The sequence below is a fragment of the Penaeus monodon genome, chromosome 8 (genome assembly GCF_015228065.2).
Source record: "Penaeus monodon isolate SGIC_2016 chromosome 8, NSTDA_Pmon_1, whole genome shotgun sequence".
NCBI classification, from domain to species: domain Eukaryota; kingdom Metazoa; phylum Arthropoda; class Malacostraca; order Decapoda; family Penaeidae; genus Penaeus; species Penaeus monodon.
Window position 1 is genome coordinate 392,865 of NC_051393.1, and position 12,933 is coordinate 405,797.

General features: G+C 36.5%; 1 protein-coding gene across 1 annotated transcript in view; it reads left to right on the forward strand.

Moving 5' to 3' along the window:
* Positions 1-12,933, forward strand: part of LOC119576459 — a 38,109-nt gene that overhangs the window by 5,312 nt on the left and 19,864 nt on the right. The window contains exons 11-34 of the mRNA XM_037924170.1: positions 1-205; positions 393-437; positions 796-837; positions 1,024-1,236; positions 1,479-1,523; positions 1,896-1,940; positions 2,128-2,340; positions 2,830-2,874; positions 3,061-3,273; positions 3,418-3,462; positions 3,834-3,875; positions 4,071-4,283; positions 4,527-4,562; positions 4,951-4,995; positions 5,180-5,392; positions 5,589-5,633; positions 6,010-6,051; positions 6,194-6,406; positions 6,961-7,005; positions 7,194-7,406; positions 7,904-7,948; positions 8,198-8,410; positions 8,674-8,718; positions 9,086-9,127. The exon at positions 1-205 is cut by the window's left edge and continues 8 nt beyond it. Of these exons, the coding sequence (XP_037780098.1) occupies positions 1-205; positions 393-437; positions 796-837; positions 1,024-1,236; positions 1,479-1,523; positions 1,896-1,940; positions 2,128-2,340; positions 2,830-2,874; positions 3,061-3,273; positions 3,418-3,462; positions 3,834-3,875; positions 4,071-4,283; positions 4,527-4,562; positions 4,951-4,995; positions 5,180-5,392; positions 5,589-5,633; positions 6,010-6,051; positions 6,194-6,406; positions 6,961-7,005; positions 7,194-7,406; positions 7,904-7,948; positions 8,198-8,410; positions 8,674-8,718; positions 9,086-9,127 (2,563 nt within the window). The remainder of the gene's footprint in view (positions 206-392; positions 438-795; positions 838-1,023; positions 1,237-1,478; positions 1,524-1,895; positions 1,941-2,127; positions 2,341-2,829; positions 2,875-3,060; positions 3,274-3,417; positions 3,463-3,833; positions 3,876-4,070; positions 4,284-4,526; positions 4,563-4,950; positions 4,996-5,179; positions 5,393-5,588; positions 5,634-6,009; positions 6,052-6,193; positions 6,407-6,960; positions 7,006-7,193; positions 7,407-7,903; positions 7,949-8,197; positions 8,411-8,673; positions 8,719-9,085; positions 9,128-12,933) is intronic.

The following is a 12,933-nucleotide window of genomic DNA, read 5'->3' on the forward strand; positions in this document are numbered from 1 at the left end:
GAAGTGCCACCGCTATGTGTTCCCTTCCGATACGGAGAAGAAATCGTGAGCGGATGCGTTGGCGAAGAAGGGGAGGAGCAGATAATCGAGATGGAGGGAGAGGGAGGAGTGATAAACAGGGGGACAGTGAGCGGCAGATGGTGCGCCTCCGAGGTAGACAAGAATCAGAATGTGCTGTCAATTATACCCTGCCCGACTATGCCCAGTAAGTGAAAATTTGTTTTTGATATATGTATAAGTGAATAGATAAAAAAAATACTTATATATGTATGTTTGTGAAGAAAGGAAGACCACTTTCATCCGAAAATCATATTCTTGTTCTTATATAATGGCTGTTGAAGAACCAGTCTCATAGATTTTTATTCTTGTGAAATTGTATTTTCCCCTTTCAGACGCAACTGAACAGCAACCACCAGTGACTGCCAGTGAATCCCCAGGTAAGAGTGTGAACCCCCATACGTGTAAACATTCACAAAGTCACAGAAACACATTGGCACGCTGAATAAGTATATTATTTATATGCGCTGGACTAGAAATGTGTTGATACAAAATTCATAACATGTCTGTACGTGCTATTTTTTGCTCGTAAGTATAGTTATGAATAAATTCCTCTCATTTCCTAAATGCTTTTTTTTTTTACATTTTCATTATATAGACTGGGCTATACATATCTGCATTGCATATTTATGCGGGTATAATCGTATAGTTGTGTTTATATATTTCACTTATTCGTATTTCACTGTGCCTTCGTGGTTCTATAAAGCAAGTACCCTCTGATAAAGTTTTCCTCCGTAGTTGAAACTGAACAGCCACCATCTGTGACCAGTGAATCCCCAGGTGAGACAGACACAAGTGTATGTCAAGCCTTTATATTTGGGATTTTACGACCGTGGTAAAAGTAAATTTCACATTGGCATGGCAGGTTGTTAATGGAGCGTATAGTGAACCCTCTTTTTTTGTGTTTGTCATTTAGTAAATATTGAGAATAATGTGTTGAGATTAATTTACATGCATTTCCCTCAGCTCCAACTGAGGTGCCACCGCTATGTGTTCCCTTCCGACACGGAGAAGAAATCGTGAGCGCATGCGTTGGCGAAGAAGGGGAGGAGCAGATGATCGAAATAGAGGGAGAAGGAGGAGTGATAAACAGGGGGACAGTGAGCGGCAGATGGTGCGCCTCCGAGGTAGACAAGGATCTGAATGTGCTATCAATTATATCCTGCCCGACTATGCCCCGTAAGTGAAATTTTGTTTTTTGATATATATATATATATATATATATATATATATATATATATATATATATATATATATATATATATATATATAAGTGAATAGATAAATGATTACTTATATATGTATGTGAAGAAAGTGAAGCTCTTTATATCTGGATATCGTTTTTTTCTTATTTAATGGCTATTAAGAGCCAGTCTCATAGATTTTTGTCATTTTTATGAAGTCATATTTTCCCCTTCCAGACGCAACTGAACAGCAACCACCAGTGATTTCCAGTGAATCCCCAGGTAAGAATGTGAACCCCCATACGTGTAAACATATTCACATAGAGTCACAGGCACACGCTGAATAAGTGTATATGTACAGAATTCGATATCTTTGTTGATTGACGTAAGTGTGTCTGTGCGTGTTATTTTTTACTCAGTATAGTTAAGAATAGACTTGTCATTTCCAACCAGTTGCTATTTTTTTACTTACATTTCATTATATAGACTGGGCTACACATATACCTATATTGTGTATGAAAATGTGTATATTGGTGAATATAGTTGTGTAAATGTGATAGTAATGGATTATTTTTACTTATTCAAATTTAATTGTGGTGCCTTCGTGGTTCTATAAACCGACTACCCTCTCTGATAAAGTTTTTTCCTCCGTAGTTGAAACTGAACAGGCACCGTCTGTGAAGACTAGTGAATCCCCAGGTGAGACAGACACGAGTGTCTATTAAGCCTTTATATTTAGGAGATTACGACCGTGGCAAAAGTAATTTTGATGATTGTCATGGCATTCTGTTAAAGGAGTATATTAGATGTGAACCTTTTTTGTATTTGTCATTTTGTAAATATTTAGAACAATGTGTTAAGATTAAATTTGATGCATTCCCCTCAGCTCCAGCTGAAGTGCCACCACTATGTGTTCCCTTCCGACACGGAGAAGAAATCGTGAGCGGATGCGTTGGCGAAGAAGGGGAGGAGCAGATAATCGAAATAGAGGGAGAAGGAGGAGTGATAAACAGGGGGACAGTGAGCGGCAGATGGTGCGCCTCCGACGTAGACAAGAATCTGAATGTTCTGTCAATTATATCCTGCCCGACTATGCCCCGTAAGTGAATTTTAGTATATTCTTTTTGATATATATATAATATATATATAATTATATATATATAGTGACTTCCAGTGAATCCCCAGGTAACAAAGTGAATCCCCATACGTGTAAACATATTCACACACAGTCCAAGACACACAGTGGTACCCTGAATAAGTATGTTTATATATACTGTATTTGACATCATCTCAAAATTTATGTAAATGTGTCTGTACGAGTTATTTCTTACTCATTAGTATAGTTATGAATAGATTCTTGTCATTTCCAACATCTTGCTATTTTTTACTTATATTTCATTATATAATCTGGGCTATACATATACCTATATTGTATATGAAAATGTGTATGATGATGAATATAGGTTTGTATATGTGATAGTAATGTTTTTTTTTTTTTTATTATTATTTAAACACATTTAATTGTGGTGCCTTCGTGGTTCTATAAACCAACTACCCTCTCTGATAAAAATATTTTTTTTCTTTGTAGTTGAAACTGAACAGGCACCGTCTGTGAACACTAGTGAATCCCCAGGTGAGACATAGATACGAGTCTCTATTAAGTATTTATATTTAGGAGATTACGACCGTGGCAAAAGTAACTTTGATGATTGTCATGCCATTTTGTTAAAGGAGTATATTAGATGTAAACCTATTTTGTGTTTGTCATTTAGTAAATATTGAGAATGTGTTGAGATTAAATTTGATCCATTCCCCTCAGCTCCAACTGAAGTGCCACCACTATGTGTTCCCTTCCGACACGGAGAAGAAATCGTGAGTGGATGCGTTGGCGAAGAAGGGGAGGAGCAGATAATCGAAATGGAGGGAGAAGGAGGAGTGATAAACAGGGGGACAGTGAGCGGCAGATGGTGCGCCTCCGAGGTAGACGAGAATCAGAATGTGCTGTCAATTATACCCTGCCCGACTATGTCCAGTAAGTGAAAAAAATGTATATGTATGTTTGTGAAGAAAGTGAAGACCTTTATATCTGAAAATCATTTTTTTTAATCTAATGCCTATTAAGAGCCAGTCTCATAGATTTTTGTCATTTTTATGAAATCGTATTTTCCCCTTCCAGACGCAACTGAACAGCAACCACCAGTGACTGACAGTGAGTCCCCAGGTAAGAATGTGAACCCCCATACGTGTAAACATATTCACATAGTCACAGACACACATTGGCACGCTGAATAAGTATATTATTTATATATGCAGGACTAGAAATAATGTGTTGATGCAAAATTCATATAAACGTTTCTGTACGAGATATTTTTTGCTCATAGGTATAGTTACGAATAAATTTCTGTCACTTCCAACATGCTTCCTTTTACATTTTCATAATATAGAATGGGCTATACATATACCTGCATTGTTTATTTGTGTGGGTATGATCGTAAATATAGTTGTGTTTATATATTTCACTTATTGGTATTTCACTGTTCCTTCGTGGTTCTATAAAGCAAGTACCCTCTCTGATAAGGTTTTCCTCCGTAGTTGAAACTGAACAGCCACCATCTGTGTCCAGTGAATCCCCAGGTGAGACAGACACAAGTGTATGTCAAGCCTTTATATTTGGGATTTTACGACCGTGGTAAAAGTAAATTTGACATTTGGCATGGCAGGTTGTCGAAGGAGGGTACTGTGAAGCCTCTTTTTGTGTTTGTCATTTTGTAAATATATAGAAATATTTAGAACAATGTTGAGAGATTAAAGTTAATGCGTTTCCCTCAGCTCCAACTGAGGTGCCACCGCTATGTGTTCCCTTCCGACACGGAGAAGAAATCGTGAGCGGATGCGTTGGCGAAGAAGGGGAGGAGCAGATGATCGAAATAGAGGGAGAAGGAGGAGTGATAAACAGGGGGACAGTGAGCGGCAGATGGTGCGCCTCCGAGGTAGACGAGAATCAGAATGTGCTGTCAATTATATCCTGCCCGACTATGCCCAGTAAGTGAAATTTTGTTTTTGATATATATATATATATATATATATATATATATATATATATATATATATATATATATATATAAGTGAATAGATAAATGAATACTTAGGTATGTATGTATATGTGTGTGTGAAGAAAGTGAAGACCTTTACATCAGAAAATCCATTTTTTCTTATTTAATGGCTATTAAGAACCAGTCTCATAGATTTTTGCCCTTTTTATGAAATCGTATTTTCCCCTTTCAGACGTAACTGAACAGCAACCATCAGTGACTTCCCCAGGTAAGAATGTGAACCCCCATACGTGTAAACATATTCACATAGAGTCACAGGCACGCACGCCGAATAAGTGTATATGTTCAGAATTCGATATCATCTTTGTTGATTCAACATTGACGTAAATGTGTCTGTGCGTGTTATTTTTTACTCGTTAGTATAGTTAAAAATAGACTTGTCATTTCCAACATGTTGCTATTTTTTTTACTTACATTTCATTATATAGACTGGGCTACACACATACCTATATTGTGTATGAAAATGTGTATATTGGTGAATATAGTTGTGTAAATGTGATAGTAATGGATTCTTTTAACTTATTCAAATTTAATTGTGGTGCTTTCGTGGTTCTATAAACCGACTACCCTCTCTGATAAAGTTTTTTCCTCCGTAGTTGAAACTGAACAGGCACCGTCTGTGAACACTAGTGAATCCCCAGGTGAGACAGACACGAGTGTCTATTAAGCCTTTATATTTAGGAGATTACGACCGTGGCAAAAATAATTTTGATTGTCATGGAATTTTGTTAAAGTAGTATATTAGATATGAACCTTTTTTGTATTTGTCATTTTGTAAATATTTGGAACAATGGGTTAAGCTTAAATTTGATGCATTCCCCTCAGCTCCAACTGAAGTGCCACGTCTATGTGTTCCCTTCCGACACGGAGAAGAAATCGTGAGCGGATGCGTTGGCGAAGAAGGGGAGGAGCAGATAATCGAAATGGAGGGAGAAGGAGGAGTGATAAACAGGGGGACAGTGAGCGGCAGATGGTGCGCCTCCGAGGTAGACGAGAATCTGAATGTGCTGTCAATTATACCCTGCCCGACTATGCCCAGTAAGTGAAAATTTGTTTTTGATATATGTATAAGTGAATAGATAAAAAAATACTTATATATGTATGTATATGTATGTTTGTGAAGAAAGGAAGACCTTTTTCATCCAAAAATCATATTCTTGTTCTTATATAGTGGCTGTTGAAGAACCAGTCTCATAGATTTTTATTCTTGTGAAATTGTATTTTCCCCTTTCAGACGCAACTGAACAGCAACCACCAGTGACTTCCAGTGAATCCTCAGGTAAGAATGTGAACCCCCATACGTGTAAACGTACAGTCACAGACACACATTGGCACGCTGAAAAAGTATATTATTTATATGCGCTGGACTAGAAATGTGTTGATACAAAATTCATATCAACATGTCTGTACGTGCTATTATGTGCTCATAAGTATAGTTATGAATAAATTCCTCTCATTTCCAACATGCTTTTTTTTTCTCTCTTTTTTTTACATTTTCATTATATAGACTGGGCTGTACATATATCTACATTGCATATTTATGTGGGTATGATCGTAAATATAGTTGTGTTTATATATTTAACTTATTCGTATTTCACTGTGCCTTCGTGGTTCCATAAAGCAAGTACCCTCTCTGATAAGGTTTTCCTCCGTAGTTGAAACTGAACAGCCACCATCTGTGGCCAGTGAATCCCCAGGTGAGAAAGGCACTGATGTATATCAAGCCTTTATATTTGGGAGTTTACGCCCGTGGTAAAAGTAACATTTGTCATAGCAGTTTGTCATTTTGTAGATATTTAGAGCAATGTGTTGAGATTAAATTTGATGCATTTCCCTCAGCTCCAACTGAAGTGCCACCACTATGTGTTCCCTTCCGACGCGGAGAAGAAATCGTGAGCGGATGCGTTGGCGAAGAAGGGGAGGAGCAGATAATCGAAATGGAGGGAGAAGGAGGAATGATAAATAGGGGGACAGTGAGCGGCAGATGGTGCGCCTCCGAGGTAGACGAGAATCTGAATGTGTTATCAATTATATCCTGCCCGACTATGCCCCGTAAGTGAATTTTAGTATATTCTTTTTGATTTATATATAATATATATATATATATATATATATATATATATATATATATATATATATATATATATATATATATATATATATGTGTGTGTGTGTGTATATATATGTATGTGTATATATATATAAGTGACTTCCAATGAATCCCCACGTAACAGTAAATCTCGATATGTGTGAGCATATTCACACACAGTCACAGGCACACATTGGTACGCTAAATGAGTATATTTTATATGCTGTGTTTGATATCACCGTCTCGCTTCAATCAAAATTGATGGAAATGTGTCTTACGTGTTACTTTTTGCTCATTAGTATATTTATGAATAGATCGTCTTGCTATTTTTTACTTGCATTTCATTAAGCAGATTGGGCAGTACATATACCCATATTGTATATGAAAATGTGTATGATGATGAATATAGTTGTATATATGTGATGGAATGAATTATTTTTACTTATACTTAATTGTGGTGCCTTCGTGGTTCTGTAAACCAACCACCCTCTCAGATAAAAAAACATTTCCTCCGTAGTTGAAACTGAACAGGCACCGTCTGTGAACACTAGTGAATCCCCAGGTGAGACATAGACACGAGTGTCTATTAAGCCTTTATATTTAGGAGATTCCAAGCGTGGTAAAAGTAATTTTGATCATTGTCATGGAATTTTGAATGTAATTATTAGATATGAACCTGCTTTTTGTGTTTGACATTTTGTAAATATTTAGTGCACTGTGTTGAGATTAATTTCGATGCATTTCCCTCAGCTCCAAATGAAGTGCCACCTCTATGTGTTCCCTTCCGATACGGAGAAGAAATCGTGAGCGGATGCGTTGGCGAAGAAGGGGAGGAGCAGATAATCGAAATAGAGGGAGAAGGAGGAGTGATAAACAGGGGGACAGTGAACGGCAGATGGTGCGCCTCCGAGGTAGACGAGAATCTGAATGTTCTGTCAATTATATCCTGCCCGACTATGCCCCGTAAGTGAATTTTAGTATATTTTATATATATATATATATAATATATATATATAATTATATATATATAGTGACTTCCAGTGAATCCCCAGGTAACAAAGTGAATCCCCATACATGTAAACATAATCACACACAGTCAAAGACACACAGTGGTACCCTGAATAAGTATGTTTATATATACTGTATTTGACATCTCAAAATTTTTGTAAATGTGTCTGTACGAGTTATTTCTTACTCATTAGTATAGTTATGAATAGATTCTTGTCATTTCCAACATCTTGCTATTTTTTTACTTATATTTAATTATATAGACTGGGCTATACATATACCTATATTGTATATGAAAATGTGTATGATGATGAATATAGGTTTGTATATGTGATAGTAATGTTTTTTTTTTTTTTTTTTTTTTTTCATTTAATCATATTTAATTGTGGTGCCTTCGTGGTTCTATAAACCAACTACCCTCTCTGATAAAAAATGTTTTTTTTCCTCCGTAGTTGAAACTGAACAGGCACCGTCTGTGAACACTAGTGAATCCTCAGGTGAGACATAGACACATATAAAGCCTTTATATTTAGGCGTTTTCGACCGTGGCAAAAGTAATTTTGATTGTCATGGCATTTTGTTAAAGGAGTATATTAGATGTGAACCTTTTTTGTTTGTCATTTTGTAAATAGTAGCAATGTGTTGTTGAAGGAGGGTACTGTGTACCCTGTTTTTGTGTTTGTCATTTTGTAAATATATAGAAATAGAGCAATATTGAGAGATGGAAATTTATGCATTTCCCTCAGCTCCAACTGAAGTGCCACCTCTATGTGTTCCCTTCCGATACGGAGAAGAAATCGTGAGCGGATGCGTTGGCGAAGAAGGGGAGGAGCAGATAATCGAAATAGAGGGAGAAGGAGGAGTGATAAACAGGGGGACAGTGAACGGCAGATGGTGCGCCTCCGAGGTAGACGAGAATCTTAATGTGCTGTCAATTATATCCTGCCCGACTATGCCCCGTAAGTGAAATTTTTTTGCTTTGTTTTTTGTTTTTGATATATATATATATATATATATATATATATATATATATATATATATATAAGAGAATAGATAAATGAATACTTATATATGTATGTGTATGTAGGTATGAAGAAGGTCAAGACCTTTATATCTGATTTTTTTTTCTTTTTTTTTTTTTTTCTTTTTTTTTTTAATGGTTATTAAGAGCCAGTCTCATAGACTTTTGTCATTTTTATGAAATCGTATTTTCCCCTTCCAGACGCAACTGAACAGCAACCACCAGTGACTGACAGTGAATCCCCAGGTAAGAATGTGAACCCCTATACGTGTAAACATATTCACATAGTCACACACATTGACACGCTGAATAAGTATATTATTTATATATGCAGGACTAGAAATAATGTGTTGATGCAAAATTCATATAAACGTTTCTGTACGAGATATTTTTTGCTCATAGGTATAGTTACGAATAAATTCCTGTCACTTCCAACATGCTTTCTTTTACATTTTCATTATATAGACTGGGCTATACATATACCTGCATTGCATATTTATGTGGGTATTATCGTAAATATAGTTGTGTTTATATATTTCACTTATTGGTATTTCACTGTTCCTTCGTGGTTCTATAAAGCAAGTACCCTCTCTGATAAGGTTTTCCTCCGTAGTTGAAACTGAACAGCCACCATCTGTGACCAGTGAATCCCCAGGTGAGACAGACACGAGTGTCTATTAAGTATTTATATTTAGGAGATTACGACAGTGGCAAAAGTAATTTTGATGATTGTCATGGCATTTTTAAAGGAGTATATTAGATGCGAACCTTTTTTGTATTTGTCATTTTGTAAATATTTAGAGCAATGTGTTAAGATTAAATTTGATGCATTCCCCTCAGTCCCAGCTGAAGTGCCACCACTATGTGTTCCCTTCCGACACGGAGAAGAAATCGTGAGCGGATGCGTTGGCGAAGAAGGGGAGGAGCAGATAATCGAAATGGAGGGAGAAGGAGGAATGATAAATAGGGGGACAGTGAACGGCAAATGGTGCGCCTCCGAGGTAGACGAGAATCAGAATGTGCTGTCAATTATACCCTGCCCGACTATGCCCAGTAAGTGAAAATTTGTTTTTGATATATGTTTAAGTGAATAGATAAAAAAATACTTAGATATGTATGTATATGTATGTTTGTGAAGAAAGGAAGACCTTTTTCATCCGAAAATCATATTCTTGTTCTTATATAATGACCGTTGAAGAACCAGTCTCATAGATTTTTGTTCTTTTTGTGAAATTTTCCCCTTTCAGACGCAACTGAACAGCAACCACCAGTGACTTCCAGTGAATCCTCAGGTAAGAATGTAGACCCCCATACGTGTAAACATACTCACAGTCACAGACACACAATGGCACGCTGAAAAAGTATATTATTTATATGCGCTGGACTAGAAATGTGTTGATACAAAATTCATATCAACATGTCTGTACGTGCTATTATGTGCTCATAAGTATAGTTATGAATAAATTCCTCTCATTTCCAACATGCTTTTTTTTCTCTTTTTTTTACATTTTCATTATATAGACTGGGCTGTACATATAAATACATTGCATATTTATGTGGGTATGATCGTAAATATAGTTGTGTTTATATATTTAACTTATTCGTATTTCACTGTGCCTTCGTGGTTCCATAAAGCAAGTACCCTCTCTGATAAGGTTTTCCTCCGTAGTTGAAATTGAACAGCCACCATCTGTGACCAGTGAATCCCCAGGTGAGAAAGGCACTGATGTATATCAAGCCTTTATATTTGGGAGTTTACGCCCGTGGTAAAAGTAACATTTGTCATAGCAGTTTGTCATTTTGTAGATATTTAGAGCAATGTGTTGAGATTAAATTTGATGCATTTCCCTCAGCTCCAACTGAAGTGCCACCACTATGTGTTCCCTTCCGATACGGAGAAGAAATCGTGAGCGGATGCGTTGGCGAAGAAGGGGAGGAGCAGATAATCGAAATAGAGGGAGAAGGAGGAGTGATAAACAGGGGGACAGTGAGCGGCAGATGGTGCGCCTCCGACGTAGACAAGAATCTGAATGTTCTGTCAATTATATCCTGCCCGACTATGCCCCGTAAGTGAATTTTAGTATATTCTTTTTGATATATATATAATATATATATAATTATATATATATAGTGACTTCCAGTGAATCCCCAGGTAACAAAGTGAATCCCCATACATGTAAACATATTCACACACAGTCCAAGACACACAGTGGTACCCTGAATAAGTATGTTTATATATACTGTATTTGACATCATCTCAAAATTTATGTAAATGTGTCTGTACGAGTTATTTCTTACTCATTAGTATAGTTATGAATAGATTCTTGTCATTTCCAACATCTTGCTATTTTTTACTTATATTTCATTATATAAACTGGGCTATACATATACCTATATTGTATATGAAAATGTGTATGATGATGAATATAGGTTTGTATATGTGATAGTAATGTTTTTTTTTTTTTTATTATTATTTAAACACATTTAATTGTGGTGCCTTCGTGGTTCTATAAACCAACTACCCTCTCTGATAAAAATATTTTTTTTCTTTGTAGTTGAAACTGAACAGGCACCGTCTGTGAACACTAGTGAATCCCCAGGTGAGACATAGATACGAGTCTCTATTAAGTATTTATATTTAGGAGATTACGACCGTGGCAAAAGTAACTTTGATGATTGTCATGCCATTTTGTTAAAGGAGTATATTAGATGTAAACCTATTTTGTGTTTGTCATTTAGTAAATATTGAGAATGTGTTGAGATTAAATTTGATGCATTTCCCTCAGCCCCAGCTGAAGTGCCATCTCTATGTGTTCCCTTCCGACACGGAGAAGAAATCGTGAGCGGATGCGTTGGCGAAGAAGGGGAGGAGCAGATGATCGAAATAGAGGGAGAAGGAGGAGTGATAAACAGGGGGACAGTGAGCGGCAGATGGTGCGCCTCCGAGGTAGACGAGAATCAGAATGTGCTGTCAATTATACCCTGCCCGACTATGTCCAGTAAGTGAAAAAAATGTATATGTATGTTTGTGAAGAAAGTGAAGACCTTTATATCTGAAAATCATTTTTTTTTCTTATCTAATGCCTATTAAGAGCCAGTCTCATAGATTTTTGTCATTTTTATGAAATCGTATTTTCCCCTTCCAGACGCAACTGAACAACCACCAGTGACTGACAGTGAGTCCCCAGGTAAGAATGTGAACCCCCATACGTGTAAACATATTCACATAGTCACAGACACACATTGGCACGCTGAATAAGTATATTATTTATATATGCAGGACTAGAAATAATGTGTTGATGCAAAATTCATATAAACGTTTCTGTACGAGATATTTATTGCTCATAGGTATAGTTACGAATAAATTCCTGTCACTTCCAACATGCTTCCTTTTACATTTTCATTATATAGACTAGGCTATACATATACCTGCATTGTTTATTTGTGTGGGTATGATCGTAAATATAGTTGTTTATATATTTCACTTATTCGTATTTCACTGTGCCTTCGTGGTTCTATAAAGCAAGTACCCTCTCTGATAAGGTTTTCCTCCGTAGTTGAAACTGAACAGCCACCATCTGTGACCAGTGAATCCCCAGGTGAGACAGACACAAGTGTATGTCAAGCCTTTATATTTGGGATTTTACGACCGTGGTAAAAGTAAATTTGACATTTGGCATGGCAGGTTGTCGAAGGAGGGTACTGTGAAGCCTCTTTTTGTGTTTGTCATTTTGTAAATATATAGAAATATTTAGAACAATGTTGAGAGATGAAAGTTAATGCGTTTCCCTCAGCTCCAACTGAAGTGCCACCGCTATGTGTTCCCTTCCGACACGGAGAAGAAATCGTGAGCGGATGCGTTGGCGAAGAAGGGGAGGAGCAGATAATCGAAATGAAGGGAGAAGGAGGAGTGATAAACAGGGGGACAGTGAGCGGCAGATGGTGCGCCTCCGAGGTAGACGAGAATCTGAATGTGCTGTCAATTATATCCTGCCCGACTATGCCCAGTAAGTGAAAATTTGTTTTTGATATATATATATATATATATATATATATATATATATATATATATATATATATATATATAAGTGAATAGATAGATGAATACTTAGGTATGTATGTATATGTGTGTGTGAAGAAAGTGAAGACCTTTACATCAGAAAATCCATTTTTTCTTATTTAATGGCTATTAAGAACCAGTCTCATAGATTTTTGCCCTTTTTATTAAATCGTATTTTCCCCTTTCAGACGTAACTGAACAGCAACCATCAGTGACTGCCAGTGAATCCCCAGGTAAGAATGTGAACCCCCATACGTGTAAACATATTCACATAGAGTCACAGGCACGCACGCCGAATAAGTGTATATGTACAGAATTCGATATCTTTGTTGATCCAACATTGACGTAAATGTGTCTGTGCGTGTTATTTTTTACTCATTAGTATAGTTATTAATAGATTC